Below are 17,009 nucleotides of genomic sequence, written 5' to 3'. Positions count from 1 at the left end.
GTGAACACAAGAACAAGGGGACACAATCTGAGGTTAGTTGGGGGAAAGATCAGAAGCAAGGTGAGAAAATATTATTTATTGAAAGAGTAGTAGATGCTTGGAACAAACTTCCAGCAGACATGGTTGGTAAATCCACAGTAGCTCAATTTAAACATGCCTGGGATAAACATATATCCATCCTAAGATAAAATACAGGAAATAGTATAAGGGCAGACTAGATGGACCATGAGGTCTTTTTCTGCCGTCAATCTTCTATGTTTCTATGTTTCTTTTCAATGTTATTTGGGAATTTGTTTCAGCAATTTTCTTTTTTTTTTAGGTCCAACCGTATTTCTAGGGGAAAAAAAGATAACTAAGCGTCAATTCAGTGGCCAAACTATACTCCTATACCTAGGTTTATAATCAACAACCCAGGCTGCTGTTCTGAGTGTCTTATGTGCAAGCAGTTAATAAACAAACAAAGTGTTAGTCTTGTGAAATAGTGTTTTGTAGCGTGAGGAATGCCGTTCTTTGTGGTCAAAGCATGGGATCAGTAATTTCTTGAAAGCGACTGTGGTTCCTTTAAAAGAGACTGAGCACACTTCCTCAGTGTAGCTTCTTTTTGAATATATATATGGATGTCTGGGTGGGTGGAAGTGTAAAGAAAAATCTGCATTTTCAAAACTTCCCTTCTGGAATGAGCTCATTATGGTTTTCAGAGAATAAATAATGAAGAGAGGAAAAAAGCACATATTTTATTTCCTCTGTAGATGATTAAAGTATACGGCAGTGATGGTGAACCTTTTTTTCCTCGGGTGTCGAATGACTGTGGGTGTGCACTATCACGCATGCATGAGTTTCCGGTCACAATTCAAAGTGTTGGTCATGACCTTTAAAGCCCTACATGGCATTGGACCAGATTACCTCCGGAACCGCCTGCTACTGCATGAATCCCAGCGACCAGTAAGGTCCCACATAGTTGGCCTTCTCCGGGTCCCGTCGAGTAAACAATGTCGTTTGGCGGGCCCCATGGGAAGAGCCTTCTCTGTGGCGGCCCCAGCCTTCTCGAACAAACTTCCCCCGGAGATTAGAACTGTCCCCACCCTCCCTGTCTTTCGTAAACTACTCAAGACTCACTTATGCCGCCAGGCATGGGGGAGTTAAGATATTCCTTCCCCCTAAGCCATTACAAGTTATGCATGGTATGTTTGCGTGTATGTTTGGTTTTATAATAAGGGTTTTTAGTTGTTTTATTAATTGGATTGTTACATGCTGTTTTTTATCATTGTTGTTAGCCGCCCCGAGTCTGCGGAGAGGGGCGGCATACAAATCCAATGAATGAATGAATGAATGAATGAATGAATGAATGAATGAATGAGTGAGTGAGTGAGTGAGTGAGTGAGTGAGTGAGTGAGTGCCCACACTCATAATTCAATGCCTGGGGAGAGTGAAAACAACTTCCCTTGGTCCCTGGGGGTCTTTTGGAAGCTGGAATGGCCTGTTTCCCAATTTCTGATGGGCCCAGTAGTCTCATGCTGTGCCCTCCCAAGGCACCAAAGGCTTCCCTGGAGCCAGGGGAGGGTAAAAACGCCCTCCTCTATCCCCCCGGAGGCTCTCTGGAAGCCAAAAACGCCCTCCCAGAGCCTCTCTGCAAGCCAAAAATCAGCTGGCCAGCACACACATGCACATTGGAGCTGAGCTAGGGCAACGGCTCATGTGCCAGCAGATATGGCTCTGCATGCCACCTGTGACACCCATGCCATAGGTTTGCCATCACTGGTATAAGGCATTAGGCTAGGACCTAGGAAAATGTGAGTTTTGGTTCTGCCCTAAGCATGCAAGCCTGTTGGTTGACTTTGGGCCAATCACCATGAGTTTCTGCATTCTAGTCCCACCTTAGGTATGAAAGCTGCCTGGGTGACTTTGGGCCAATCAGCAGGAGTTTCTGCATTCTAGTCCCACCTTAGGTATGAAAGCTGCCTGGGTGACTTTGGGCCAACCACCAGGAGTTTCTGCATTCTAGTCCCACCTTAGGTATGAAAGCTGGCTGGGTGACTTTGGGCCAATCAGCAGGAGTTTCTGCGTTCAGGTCCCACCTTAGTTATGAAAGCTGCCTGGGTAACTTTGGGCCAATCACCAGGAATTTCTGCATTCTAGTCCCACCTTTGGTATGAAAGCTGCCTGGGTGACTTTGGGCCAATCAGCAGGAGTCTATAAGTTCTAGTCCTGGCTTAGACATGAAAACCAGCTCCGTGACCTTGAGCTAGTCACACAGACTTAGCCATCTTGCCTCGGAGGATTGTTAAGAACGTAAGAAGAGCCATGCTGAATTGGGCCAAAGCCCATCGAGTCCAGCATTCTGTGTCACACAGTGTCCCACCAATTGTCCATGGGGATCTTGAGCAGAAAGAGAAGGCAAGACCCTCCCTTGACCCCCAACAAATGGTACCCAAGGGAATCCTGCCTGCCTCAACCAACATAGAGGCGGCACTTGGATATCCATTTCAATAACCACTGATACACTTGGCATCCATGAATCTGTCTAATCCTGCCTTGAATCTATCCAGACTGACAGCTGTCACAACCTCTTCTAGAAGTGAATTCCATAAACCAATGACCCTCTGGGTGAAGAAATATTTCCCTTTATTTGTCCTCTCTTACTTATGAGCTTTAGGGAGTGCCCCCTCGTCCTAGTATTGTGTGATAGAGAAAATATTTTTTCTATGTTCCTATTTTCTCCAACAGCAATAGAAAAGATGGATAGAGAAAAGATTTTTTCTCTATCCACTTTTTCTATTGTTTTTGGAGAAAATAGGAGGAGGGAGTATTACTTTTGTATGCTGCCTTGAGTTACTTATATATTAATAAAGGAGGGATAAAAATGTAATATTATATGCAGACTCAGACACACGCCAGGGTATTTGTGTTGATCCAAACAATAAAGGAATGTACATGGCTAACAAATTTTGGATATTTTTTGCTCTAGATAAAACAGACACAAGATGAAGAAAAGAAGCAACTTACTGCATTGAGGGACTTGATAAAATCCTCTTTGCAACTTGACCAAAAAGAGGTAAGAATCACAAGCAAAACTAGTGTCCGTCTGAGTTACTTTTATACTAAGAGCCTTAGTGGTGCAGTGGTTAGAATGTGGTATTGCAGACTACTACTGCTGAACTGCAGGCTGCCTGTGGGTCAGCAGTTCGATTCTCACTGGTTCAAGGTTGACTCAGCTTTCCATCCTTCCGAGGTCGGTAAAATGAGGACTCAGATTATTGGGGGCAATATGCTGGCTCTGTAAGCCACAGGACTTGGGCTGTAAAGCAGTGTATAAGTCTTAAGTGCTGCTGCTATTGCTATCAGCAATGGGTTGAACACCATTGACTCAATTTTACACTTAGTAAAGTCAGCATTTAAAGTGACACTCTAAAAGACACTCTAATTGGGTTGTTTGCATCATATTTATTATTTACATTCTATTATAGACTGTGTAATTTATGCTATTTATATTTTATTATTTGGAATAGAATAGAATTCTTTATTGGCCAAGTGTGGACAAACAAGGAATTTGTCTTGGTCCATATGCTCTCAGTGTACATAAAAGAAAAAGATACATTTGTCAAGAAACATGTGGTACAACATTTAATGATTGTCATAGGGGTCAAATAAGCAATGAAGAAACAATCAATATTAATAAAAATCTTAGGATACAAGCAACAAGTTACAGTCATACAGTCCTAAGTGGGAGGATGATAGGAATGATGAGAAAAAACTAGTAGAAATAGAAGTACATGCTATTATAGACCATGTAATTTATAATTAGTAGCTCATGGCCATAGAGTATGGAAAATAAAATACCGGAGTAGATCCTAGGAAAGATTTGTAGTATTATAAGGTCTCCCAATTTATTGCAAGTTACTATCTGCCATTCTGCAGGGATATCACAAGTAAAATCATGCTGCCCATCACACAAACACTACAGCACTTGTAGTTTATGGCAGTGTTTCCCAACCTTGGCCACTTGAAGATATCTGGACTTCAACTCCCAGAATTCCCCAGCCATCATTCGCTGGCTGGGGAATTCTGGGAGTTGAACTCCAGATATCTTCAAGTGGCCAAGGTTGGGAAACACTGGTTTATGGTATATGTCAGCCCTGTAAGATAATCCAGACAAAGGAGTCAGCTATTTAATCCTCCTAATTGTAAGTCTTTTGCATTATCTTTTAAATTTTCTATTATTCTGCAAATCTTTTGTTAATCTGCAAAAGTAAACTATAGCAGTGAGGTGGAGCGCCGTATAAATTTAATAAGGAAATAAACCAATGCCATTTAAATCTAGAACTACTTTTATTGGAACACCTGTAGTGATACAATCTTGCAGGCCTCAATGTGCTTCCTTCCTCCCTCACTTTTTCTTTTTTTGCATTTGTGTCAGAAGCGCCAAGGCTTAGCTGGTGGCATCACCATTGCCCTTGGGATACCCAGTTGAGGCCGGTAGGATCTGAAGTGAAGGACAAGAGTTCAACCCCGATCCATGATCAACAGGGGGTTGGAGTAGAAGATCTCCAAGGTCCCTTCCGTCTAGTCTAGTCCTACTTCCGCTTCCACTGCCACATCCATCCATTCTCTTCTTCAAGATGACAGTGTTTACAGAGGGGACGTGGACTGCAGAGAGCCTTTCAGATATGATAGACTAGACAAAAAGAGGAGGAAGCTGGTCCTATAAGTAACCAGATCCTAAGTCTTAAAGGGCTTTATAGTTGGCAACCAATGAATGCCGCCTAGTCTTACTGTAGGTTTCACCTTTAAATCAATATTCTATAGCCCACTGTGTTAAAAAGTAGAATAAGTGTGTTCTAATAAAATAATAGCCATAATTTTCTCAATCTGAGAATCAGGTGGCAATGCTTACTGATTCTTATTTTGCCAAACCCAAAGATGCTAAAATAAATGTCTTAATTTTGGCATGCAGAATTGTTTGATACTGGTTTTCTCCATGCGTATGGGCAAAATTAACCATAGTCACAGTATTATTATTATTATTATTATTATTATTATTACTACTACTACTACTACTATTATTATTATTATGTCTGTACAACACAGCAAACGAGATCACTATGATGGATTTCGTATTTCATCACCAGTCTTAATTTTGGCATGCAGAATTGTTTGATACTGGTTTTCTCCATGCGTATGGGCAAAATTAACCATAGTCACATTATTATTATTATTATTATTATTATTATTATTATTATTATTATTATTATTACTACTACTATTATTATTATTATGTCTGTACAACACAGCAAACGAGATCACTATGATGGATTTCATATTTCATCACCAGTCGGGCACTTCCCAAGCACCTAGGACTGCGTGATGTAGCGGCGAATTATGTAAAGCGGCCTTTTGCAATTGACAGATGGAGATTCTGTCAATTCCAATGGTTTTCAAATGTCTGCTGAGATCCTTTGGCACTGCGCCCAGCGTGCCAAGTACCACTGGGACCACTTTCACTGGCTTATGCCAGAGTCGTTGCAGCTCGATTTTTAGATCTTCATATTTCACTAATTTCTCTAGCTGCTTCTCCTCAATTCTGCTGTCTCCTGGGATTGCAATGTCGATGATCCATACTTTGTTGTTGTTGTTGTTATTATTATTATTATTATTATTATTTATTAGATTGGTATGCCGCCCCTCTCCGAAGACTTGGGGCGGTTCACAACAATAATCAAAAACAATATAACATTGCAACAAATCTAATATTAAAAGAGAACAATATATAAAACCCTGACAGTTTAAAACCCATGCAACACATTTAGCCTAGATAGCATTAAAGTGAGTACAGTATACTTTTTATATGTTTTCTTTGCCCTTCCACATTTTATTCCTCTAGTGGATTCTGCATTGATGCCTCATACCTCATTTTGAAGAAATATTTATTCCTTAGAGCAAATCAATTTATATTAATTTAAGACTTTAGGGCAAAGGAGTAACGAAATCCTTCCTTCACAAGGTTTTTGTACGCTCGCCTTTAAAACTATTCAAAATCTGTTTTGTTTTTTGGGTGATGCTGATTGCTAAATGAATCATTAACATATCTTTTCTGTGAAAAGCTAAGAAGCAATACCCTATTTATTTTAACAACTTTTCTCCTGCATTTCAGAGCAGAAGCATCTTTCTCAAAAGGAGACAAAATTTAAAATTAGCAATTAAAAGATTGCAAATCACATAGAAGCAAAAATTCTTTCCAAAATCCACAATAGAATGACAGCAACCTTTAAATTCTGCTTTTTTTTAAGGCCAGATTTTGCAAAACAGATGCAAAAGCAGTTCTTTAGATTCCAGTTGAAAACAGTCTGCAGAGGAAGTAGAAATTATATCTTTGAGAGAGAATTATATAGTCACAAAACTCGACCGAGAAGGTTGTGTCTCTCGTGCCTGCCAATTTAATGGTCTGCAAGTAGCATGCTGACCCATATTTTTGTGGCCAATCTCAAAGGCCAGTTACGCTTAAGGGGTTGAAAGAAGGACTTTAAAACACCCAGTTATAGGATGCTTAGCATTTTATTGGTACTAGTTTAATTCAGTCATTAGCATGTTTTATTTATCCGATGCGCCACAACTCCGGCTAAATGTATCTCTCCTGGAATCCTTTCATTATGGTGATTACCATAATGATCACTCTTTCATTTCTGGAGCTTCCTGTTGTTTTGTTTTTCCCTTTTCCTAGAATATTGTTTTTTTGTTTTAGTTTGTACTCTTTGATTCAACTTTAAATAGCTTAGCTCAGGGGTGTAGATTTGTAGACTTCAAATCCCAGAATTCTCTAGCCAGCACAGTAGGCTGGGAAATATATTTATTTATTTATTAAATTTGTATGCCGCCCCTCTCCGCAGACTGGGGGCGGCTCACAACAGCAACAGAAAACAGTGCAAAATACAAATTCAATAATTAGAAAGTTAAAAACCCATAATTTAAAAAAAACAATGCACACAACATACCATACATAAACATTATAGGCCTGGGGAAGATATTTCAGTTCCCCCATACCTGACGACAGAGGTGGGTCTTAAGGAGTTTGCGAAAGGCAAGGAGGGTGGGGGCTGTTCTAATCTCAGGGGGGAGCTGGTTCCAGAGGGTCAGGGCCATCACAGAGAAGGCTCTTCCCCTGGGACCCACCAAACGACATTGTTTGGTCGACGGGACCCGGAGAAGGCCAACTCTGTGGGACCTAATCGGTCGCTGGGATTCGTGCAGCAGAAGGCGGTCCCAGAGATATTCTGGTCCGATGCCATGAAGGGCTTTATAGGTCAAGACCAACACTTTGAATTGTGACCGGAAATTGATCGGCAACCAATGCAGACAGCGGAGTGTTGGTGTAACATGGGCATACTTTGGGAAGCCCATGATTGCTCTCGCAGCTGCATTCTGCACGATCTGAAGTTTCCGAACACTTTTCAAAGGTAGCCCCATGTAGAGAGTGTTACAGTAGTCGAATCTCGAGGTGATGAGGGCATGAGTGACTGTGAGTAGTGAGTCCCGATCCAGATAGGGCCGCAGCTGGTGCACCAGGCGAACCTGGGCAAACGTCCTCCTCGCCACAGCTGAAAGATGGTTCTCTAATGTGAACCATCTTTAAAATTCTGGGAGTTGAAGTCCGCAAATCTTAAAAGTTACCAAAATTGGAGATCCCTAGCCTAACTCTTTAAACTCAATTTACTCTTCGTTTTTACACATGGTGGGTTGAAGGAGGTGGATGATTACTTCCACTCCTTTGTCTCCTGGCCTTAGCCATATAGCTTTGAAAGGTCCATCCTATGACATTGTTGCAATTGTAAGTTTCCTTCCTTGGATGAATGCAATTTTTTGCTTCGTGTCCTTTGGGAAACGCCATGCTGTGAAGCAGGCCCAGATGTTTCTCTCAGTAAGGATCTGAGAGGGAAAGTTCTCAATTTCAGAAACTATTATGGTTACTGTTCTGGCAGGCTCTCTGGTAGAATCCTCCCAAAAATGCACAGGTACAAATTGCAGACACACACACACGTTTGAAAATTCAAAACAATGTTCTTTATAATGAAAATTCACTTAAACCAAGCCTTCTTTTGGTATAGCAAAGAGCACTCGTCTCCAAACAAACTGGTAATTTGTACAAGTCCCTTATCAGTTCTGTGATACTTAGCTTGCAGCTGTGAGGTAATTCCCAGTCCTTCTTCTTTCACAAAGTGAAACACACTTTGCCCTGGTTTAGTTTCAAAGCGGGGAAAAATCAGCACACAAAAGGTCAAAGTCAGTAAAGCAGTCACGAAACACAAGGATCAGATAATCCTCCACAATGGCCAAACCCACAGGCTGCTATTTATAGCAGCCTCACTAATTACCACAGCCCCACCCAACCACAGGTGGCCTCATTTTCTTTGATAATAATCTCTCAGTTGTTGCTGCCTATGCATCGCTCTCCGCATGCGTGGCTGTATCATTAACTCTTGTTCTGAATCCAAGGAGGAGCTAGATAATTGATCTCCTTCTGAGCTGTCTGCCACACTCTCCTTCTCCCTGTCACTCATGTCTTCTTGGTCAGAGGAGCAAGACAGGCCTGCAGCATGTGGATGTCTCCCCCATATCCACAGTCCTTGGGGCAGGAGCAGGGCCAGAGCTAACCACAACAGTTACTTTGTCTGCTTCCAAAGACCCTACAATCAGCACAATATTCTGGAGCCTGCACGTGATGGTATGTGAGAATCACACTACTAACTGGAGCATACAAAACTTTCACCAGACCAATCCTTGAATACAGCTCATCTGTCTGGAACCCGCACCGCATTTCGGACCTAAACACCCTAGAAAATGCATTTCAGATATAAACACCCTAGAAAATGTCCTAGAAGAGCCCTCGACTCCTCCACTCGTAACAGAATATTCTACACTACTAGATTTATTATTTATTATATTATTTTACCGAAAGAGTAGTAGATGCTTGAAACAAACTTCCAGCAGACGTGGTTGGTAAATCCATAGTAACTGAATTTAAACATGTCTGGGATAACCATAGATCCCATCTAAGATAAAATACAGGGAATAGTATAAGGGCAGACTAGATGGACCATGAGGTCTTTTTCTGCCGTCAATTTTCTACGTTTCTAAAAGATATAAAGTAATAAGAGAAGTCGAATATAATATCTAAAACGAACCCCATGATAAAATCCATTATTATAAAAAGACAGATCGCAAATACATACCATTCCTAACACACATGTTGTTCCAGGGGAGAAATGCTCCTGATTCGCTCCTGCCTGTCAATCATCAGAGAGCCGGTCGCAAAGGGAATGTGAAGCTCCGCCCACCCATCCCGATGCCGCCATTTTGATTCTTTTACCCTCTGCGGATGCAGAGAACTGGCATGCACAGAGAGCAAAAGAATCAAAATGGCGGCATCTGAGCAGGTGGGCGGACCCTCGCACTTCCTTCACCACCGACTCTCCAATGACTGACAGGCGCGAGTGAACCGGAAGCATTTCATCCCTGTGTCCATTAAAACAATTTAATGGAAAGAAGGACTGTAGAAACATGAGTAATATATCTCATTATGCCCAATATTTATTTTCCCCCCAGTCCTATTGTTCAACGCTGGCCCTGCCCAATTTTTGCAAATGAAACACCAACACACTGCAAAGGTCACTTTGCTCCCTGGGCATGTAGGATGGGATTAAAAAGTTAGATTTGCTGCTCTAATACATGGGCACGTGCCCTCCCTTTCAAACAATTGTTTAGTGTAGAGCTTTTGTGTTAAAAACTCTCAGAAATCTGTTTGCGTTTTGCGCACGGTGAAGAAATCAACGTGAACGCGGGCGTTTTTGTGTAGTGTTTTCTGCAATGACTTCATGAAAAATGTTTCTAAGAAAATAGGCTTTCTTATCCTAAGTTTCTAGTTGTTGCTGTTATTTATTTATTTATTTATTGCATTTATATGCCGCTCACTCCAAACGGACTCTGAGCCGCTAACAACAGGTATAAATACAATATAATTTTAAAAACCAATTTAAAAACATCACTAAAATCACATGTATTATAAAACCATATTTATTTATTTATTTATATATTTAGTTAGTTAGTTAGTTAGTTAGTTAGTCTGATAGATAATGAAGGTTAATGAGATTAACCATGTAGAAAATATATCAAAGAAAGGGAAGGAAGGAAGGAAAAGAAAGAGAAAGGAAGAGAAAGAGGAAGGAAGGAAGGATGGAAGGAAGAAAGATAGAAAGAAAGAGAAAGAGAAAGAAAGAGGAAGGAAGGAAGGATAGGAGTGAAGATATAAGAATAAAATGCAATACATCAATGGAGGATAGTGGAAGATATATATGAGTGAAAGAAAAGAAATATGAGATATAGTAGAGACAATTGGACAGGGGACAGAAGGCACCCCGGTGCACTTATGTATGCCCCTTACCGACCTCTTAGAAATCTGGAGAGGTCAATCGTCTAAGGGGAAAATGTTGGGGGTTAGGGATTGCCACTATGGAGTCACTTGCCACAATCAGTCTTAATTCCTGGTCTGCCGGAATTAAGGTTTATAGGTTTTAGTCGTGAAGTTATGTCCAACACATCACAACCCCATGGACAACGTTCCTCTAGGCCAGTGGTTCTCAACCTTTCTAATGCTGTGACCCCTGAATACAGTCCCTCATGTTGTGGTGATCCCCAACCATAAGCCTAGCACCAATTCTCCCAACAGAACTTTAAGCAGATTGGCAGGAAGGTCAGAGAGACACCCCCACTGTAAACACCTGATTGGTCGGAGTGTAAAAATATGTTCCAGGGTGCCAGAAAAGATGTTTTAGTTCCTAACACCATAGGAAATTTGTCTTTTCCCATGGTCTTAGGTGACCCCTGTGAAATAGTCATTCGACCCCCAAAGGGGTCCCAACCCCCTGGTTGAGAACCACTGCTCTAGGCCTTCCTGCCCTCTGCCATCCTTTATAGTCCACTTAAGTTCATGCATCTAACCACCTCATTCTCTGTCGCCCTCTTCTTCTTTTGCCCTCAATCGTTCCCAGCATTAGAAACATAGAAACATAGAAGTCTGACGGCAGAAAAAGACCTCATGGTCCATCTAGTCTGCCCTTATACTATTTTCTGTATTTTATCTTAGGATGGATATATGTTTATCCCAGGCATGTTTAAATTCAGTTACTGTGGATTAGGCTCTTTTCCAGTGAGTCCTTCCTTCTCATTAGGTGGCCAAAGTATTTTGAGTTTCATCTTCAGGATCTGGCCTTCCAAAGAACAGTCAGGGTTGATCTCTTCTAGGACTGATCGGTTTGATCGCCTTGCAGTCCAAGGGACTTGCAGAAGTCTTCTCCAGCACCATAGTTCAAAGGCCTCCATTCTTTGGTGCTCAGCCTTTCTTATGGTCCAACTTTCACTTTCTAATTAGTGTCCCCTAATAAAAAGAGATAACTTTCCCTGAGGCTGCTGTTAAAAGCAGAGGAAGGTAGAGAAAATGCTTTAGTTTAAAGCTCTTCTCTGCTAACCAGCTCATCTCCTTTGCTGCTTTGCTCCCTGTAAAAATTGCAAAGAAAATATTTGCTATTCTGGATCTAGGTCAGCAAGTTTGGAGGAGACAAAACAGTTTGGTGAAACAGAAGCATATAGACTGCTCAAAAAAAAATAAAATGGAACACTTAAAGAATACAATATAACTCCAAGTAAATCAAACTTTTGTGAAATCAAACTGTCCACTTAGGAAGCAACACTGATTGACAATCAATTTCACCTGCTGTTGTGCACATTCAACTTTGTACAGAACAAAGTATTCAATGAGAATATTTCATTCATTCAGATCTAGGATGTGTTATTTAAGTGTTCCCTTTATTTTTTTGAGCAGTATGTATAGATGGATGAAAGGGTGTTCTGTTACATTTGGGGGTGGGAAAAAATCCCCCTTAACTTAAAGGGAATTGTTTGTGTTTCCCAAATTGCCCTACCCTGCCAAAGCTGGTATTGTGTTCATTGTGTTAGTTGACGTGATGGGGGTGGGGGGAAGGACTTAAAACTTGTGAGAAATCAGGTGCACTTGCTTCAAATGAAAATGAACAAGTTCTGGTTATATTTTAGTGGTGCTAATTTCAAATTCCTCCCTGAATCTACGGAGAGGGGAGGCATACAAATCTAATAAATAAATTAAATAAATAAATAAATTCAGAAGCAGTGGCCATTTGCAAGAACGTATGCTATAGGATAGCTGTAATTAAGTTCTAAGTATTGCTTTACCATTCTATCTTTAAAAAGGCATAGACACCTACAGGTGATCCATAACCTATGGTCACAATTGAGCCTGGAATTACAGTCATACGTATTGTCAGTTGTTAAGCACGTCATCTTGTGATTGCACCCGATTTTATGACTTTGTGTGTGTGTGTATGTGTGTGTGTGTGTGATTGTTAAACAAATACTGCACTTGTTGAGTGAAACCATTGTTTGCAAGTCCTCTATTTAAGAATGCCTCTACTTATGAACGTTTCTAGATAACAACCGGGTGTTCAAGATTTTTTTGCCTCTTCTCAAGAACCATTTACCACTTACAAACCTGAGCCTCCGAAACTGTAACCGGGAAAAGGCAGGGAGAAGCCTCCGTGGGGCCTCTCTAGGAATCTCCTGGGAGGAAACAGGGCCGGAAAAGGCAGGGAGAAGCCTCCGTGGGGCCTCTCTAGGAATCTCCTGGGAGGAAACAGGGCCGGAAAAGGCAGAGGAAAGCCTCTGTGCGGCCTCTCTAGGAACCTCCTGGGAGGAAACAAGGATGGAAAAGGCAGGAAGGAGCCTCCGTGGGGCCTATCTAGGAATCTCCTGGGAGGAAACAGGGCCTCCACCCTCCCTGTGGTTTCCCCAATCACACACATTATTTGCTTTTACATTGATTCCTATGGGAAAAATTCCTTCTTCTTACAAACTTTTCTACTTAAGAATCTGGTCACAGAACGAATTAAGTTCGTAAGTAGAGGTACCACTGTAGTGGGTTGGGGTTTTTTTTGCTGGAAACTGGGAATAAATGCCAGTTTAGAACAAAACACATTGTAAATGGTGGCCATATGACCATAGGATGTTACAAACAGCCATAAAGCCAGGTCAGTTTCTAAGCACCCAAAGTGCAATCACATGACCAGGGGGGGGGGCAGCAATAGGAATTTTGGACTAGAGTTGTAAGTATCCTGGGGAAGTCCATTGTAACTTGGAATAGTTGCTAAGTGACCTGTTGTAAGTCGAGGACTACCTGTGTACACAATTTCCGTGGAGATTTGTTTAACATCTTTTCCATCGGCATTAAGAATTTTATTATGAAAGACAATCCATGCTCCTTTGTGACTGTTTTTATTACTGCCCTTACTAATTGTGTATTGAAATAGGCTGCAAAGTTTTCAGCATTGTTCTTTTAGAAAAATAAATTGTCTTACTTTTTCTCTTTTCTTTTTGTTTCTTTTGCCTTCTCTGATCGAAGTCTAGGAGAGTAAGTCAATGCTTTAATGGATATTTATATTTCACAGTAAATTTGCAGATCTTGTCTTCACTGTCGTCACATTTCCATCAGGCTTATATATTTGTGTATGTTTGCCATAGGTATATACAGGCATCTAGCACATGTATACCTTGAATTTCATTCTAATTTCAAACCAAGAAGAAGAAATGAGACGTTGCAAATATCATTGAACAATCAATATACATGTGGTTTACGTGTGTGTGTATATAGCTTGCTGGCTGCCATCTCTTTCTACATTTCTTACATCGGGCATTTTGATTTTATTTTTTAACTTAAATGTGCTAAGATTTTTCATTCAGAGCTTTTCGGCACTGTGGAAGTATGCAATAATCCTCTATCTGCTAAGCCAAAAAGATAAACAAACATTCTGTGTCTCAGTCTTCTGTAAACGAAATCATTTTTTGTGCTCTAGCTCTATAAATAAAGGAATTAACATGAAACAAAGAAGCCAACGAGCTAATCCGAGCAAGGAAAATATCAATATATTTGTCCCTTTCTCTTTTTTTTTGTCTAGGATTCACAGAGCCGGCAAGGAGGGTACAGCATGCATCAGCTTCAGGGAAATAAAGAATATGGCAGTGAAAAGAAAGGATACCTTTTAAAGAAAAGCGATGGGTACGGATTTCAAACTGTGACCTTGAACAGATGGAGTGAATTAATACACTGAAATGATTTTTTTTTAATGCAAAACTGTCTTTTATATTCAATTTATTACATTCTAAAAAATCCAGGGTTTGAAAAATTGGCTTCCGCTAATGCTGGTAGGACCTTTTCCTTTGATTCTTGTCCAACCAAACATGTTGTCATCACCTATAAAGCCCTTCATGGCACCGGACCAGGATATCTACGAGACCGCCTTCTGCCGCACAAATCCCAGCGACCTGTTAGGTCCCACAGAGTGGGCCTCCTCTGGGTCCCGTCAACAAAACAATGTCGTTTGGTGGGGCCCAGGGGAAAAGCCTTCTCTGTGGTGGCCCCAGCCCTCTGGAACCAACTCCCCCTGGAGATTAGAATTGCCCCCACCCTCCTTGCTTTTCGTAAGCTCCTTAAAACCCACCTCTGCTGTCAGGCATGGGGGAACTGAGATATTCCTTCCCCCTAGGCCTTTACAATTCATGTATGGTATGTTTGTATGTATGGATGTTTGGTTTTACAATAAGGGTTTTTAGTTGTTTTAGTATTGGATTTACATGGTGTTTTTTGTTACTGTTGTTAGCCGCCCTGAGCCTACGGAGAGGGGCGGCATACAAATCCAATAAATAGATAGATAGTCAGGCCTGAAGATCCAATGCCCAAAATGGCTTGGGCAGGAGACCTCACACTACTTCAGACAAATGGTTAGCCAATATCTTCTTAAAAACTTCCAGTGTTGGAACATTCACAACTTCATGGAATTCACTTCCAGAAGAGGTCGTGACAGCTGTCAGCCTTTATAGCTTCAAGGCAGAATTATACAGATTCATGGATGCCAAGTGTATCGGTGGTTATTGAAATGGATGTCCATATGCCACCTCTATATTGGTTGAGGAAGGCAGGATTCCCTTGAGTACCATTTGTTGGGGGTCAAGGGAAAGGGAGGGTTTTGCCTTCTTTTTCTGCTCAAGATCCCCATGGACAATTCGTGGGCCACTGTGTGACACAGAATGCTGAACTCAATGGGTTTTGGCCTGATTCAACATGGTTCTTCTTATGTTCTGGAGGCAAGCCGGTCCACTGATCTATTGTTCTAACTGTCAGGAATTTTCTCCTTAGTTCCAAGTTGCTTCTCTCCTTGATTAGTTTCCACCCGTTGCTTCTTGTCCTTCCCTCAGGTACTTTGGAGAATAGCTTGATTCCTTTTCTGTGTGGCAACCCCTGAGATATTGGAACACTGCTATCATGTCTCCCCTAGTCCTTCTTTTCTTTAAACTAGACATGCCCAGTTCCTGCAACCGTTCTTTGTATGTTTTAGCCTTCAGACCCCTAATCGTCTCTGTTATACTTCTCTGCTCTTTTTCTAAAGTCTCAATATCCTTTTTACATTGTGATGACCAAAACTGGATGCAGTATTCCAAGTGTGGCCTTTCCAAGGCGTTATATAGTGGTATTAACACTTCACGTGATCTTGATTCTATCCCTCTGTTAATGCAACCTAGAACTGTGTTGGCTTTTTTGGCAGCTGCTGCACACGGCTGGCTCATATTTAAATGGTTGTCCACTAGGACTCCAAGATACCTCTCACATGTTGAGCAAGGAACCACTGTACCTGTGCATTCCCTAAATGTAGAACCTTACTTTTTTCATCATTGAATTTCATTTAGTTTGATATTATTGCCCATAAATCAGAAAAATAAAACTGCATCGGAAGGCGGCCTGTTTTATTGTGGTTATCAATCAATCACAAATCTCAACCTCCCCCTCCAAAAAATCAATCTGTTTCAACCTTCTTCTTCCTAACTCTTGACAGAGAGATTAAGGAGTTAAGTATAATTAAAGAAACAGCCCAAACGCCATTTATTATAACCCAGTGGAATGTGATAACTCACTCAGATCTGGGAAAAATATGAGTAAACATGTCAATAATTTTAGAGTTCAGTCTTTATCTTTTAATGAGATGCTTGTTGTTTTTGCATTATTTATTGATCGATATAATAGGCTGTCATCCCGCATTAAATTATTGAAGGTTGCGATCTCTCTAAAACAGGAGTGTCCAACACTTTTGGCAACTTTAAGACTTGTGAAATTCCCAGAATCCCCCAACCAGCCACGCTTCTGGAACTTGGATGTCCATACATCTTAAAAATTGCCAAAAGTTGTTGGACACTCCTGTTTTAGAGAGAACGGAATATGCAATGATTTAATGCAGGATGACAGCCTTTCTACTAAATCAGTCATTCCATAATGCAAAAATAGCAACCCCATCTCGTTAAAAGCTAAAAACCAAACTTTAAAATTATTGACAAAGTTGGACACCCCTGCTCTAAAACTTTGAACTGAAATTACTAAGAAACAGTAGTAGATGCTTGGAGCAAACTTCCAGCAGACGTGATTGATAAATCCACAGTAACTGAATTTAAACATGCCTGTCTCTTTTTCTTTCTTTGTTTCTTTAGTACTACTTATAATCTTGGAGAGATAAAGTTATGGGAGGGGGAGGCGGAAGGTAGAAAGTAAAGAAACTCCTTAAAACACATTAATGATATGAAAATTTGGCATATATATCTGGATGGATATTGGTACTGTGTTTTGTTATTTACACATGTTTTATCTTACGGTGGAGAAGAATTTAAAAAATATTATACCCAACATGGCCTGCCCAGTGTGTCTGGGCTTTCATCAGCAGGGTGGGAATTGATGGAGAGGACCTCAGTGCCTGGCACCTTATCCTGCCACAACATCACAATGTCTGATTCTTAGTTACCCCATGAACCACAGCACACTAGGGCCATCTCTCCTCCACCTTCTTCTAGAGTTTGCCAAAACTCATGTTCATTGCATCTATGACATTATCTAACCA

At 40.9% G+C, this 17,009-nt stretch overlaps 1 protein-coding gene across 1 annotated transcript in view; it reads left to right on the top strand.

Moving 5' to 3' along the window:
• ASAP1 (ArfGAP with SH3 domain, ankyrin repeat and PH domain 1) overlaps positions 1-17,009 on the top strand; it is a 139,282-nt gene that overhangs the window by 65,911 nt on the left and 56,362 nt on the right. Inside the window, exons 10-11 of the mRNA XM_070748302.1 lie at positions 2,966-3,052; positions 14,028-14,128. Coding sequence (XP_070604403.1) covers positions 2,966-3,052; positions 14,028-14,128 — 188 coding nt within the window. The remainder of the gene's footprint in view (positions 1-2,965; positions 3,053-14,027; positions 14,129-17,009) is intronic.

Source organism: Erythrolamprus reginae, chromosome 3, assembly GCF_031021105.1.
Source record: "Erythrolamprus reginae isolate rEryReg1 chromosome 3, rEryReg1.hap1, whole genome shotgun sequence".
In the NCBI taxonomy this organism is placed as follows: Eukaryota; Metazoa; Chordata; class Lepidosauria; order Squamata; family Dipsadidae; genus Erythrolamprus; species Erythrolamprus reginae.
Note: the sequence above shows the minus strand (reverse complement) of the source record. Positions and strands in the feature narration are given on the sequence as shown.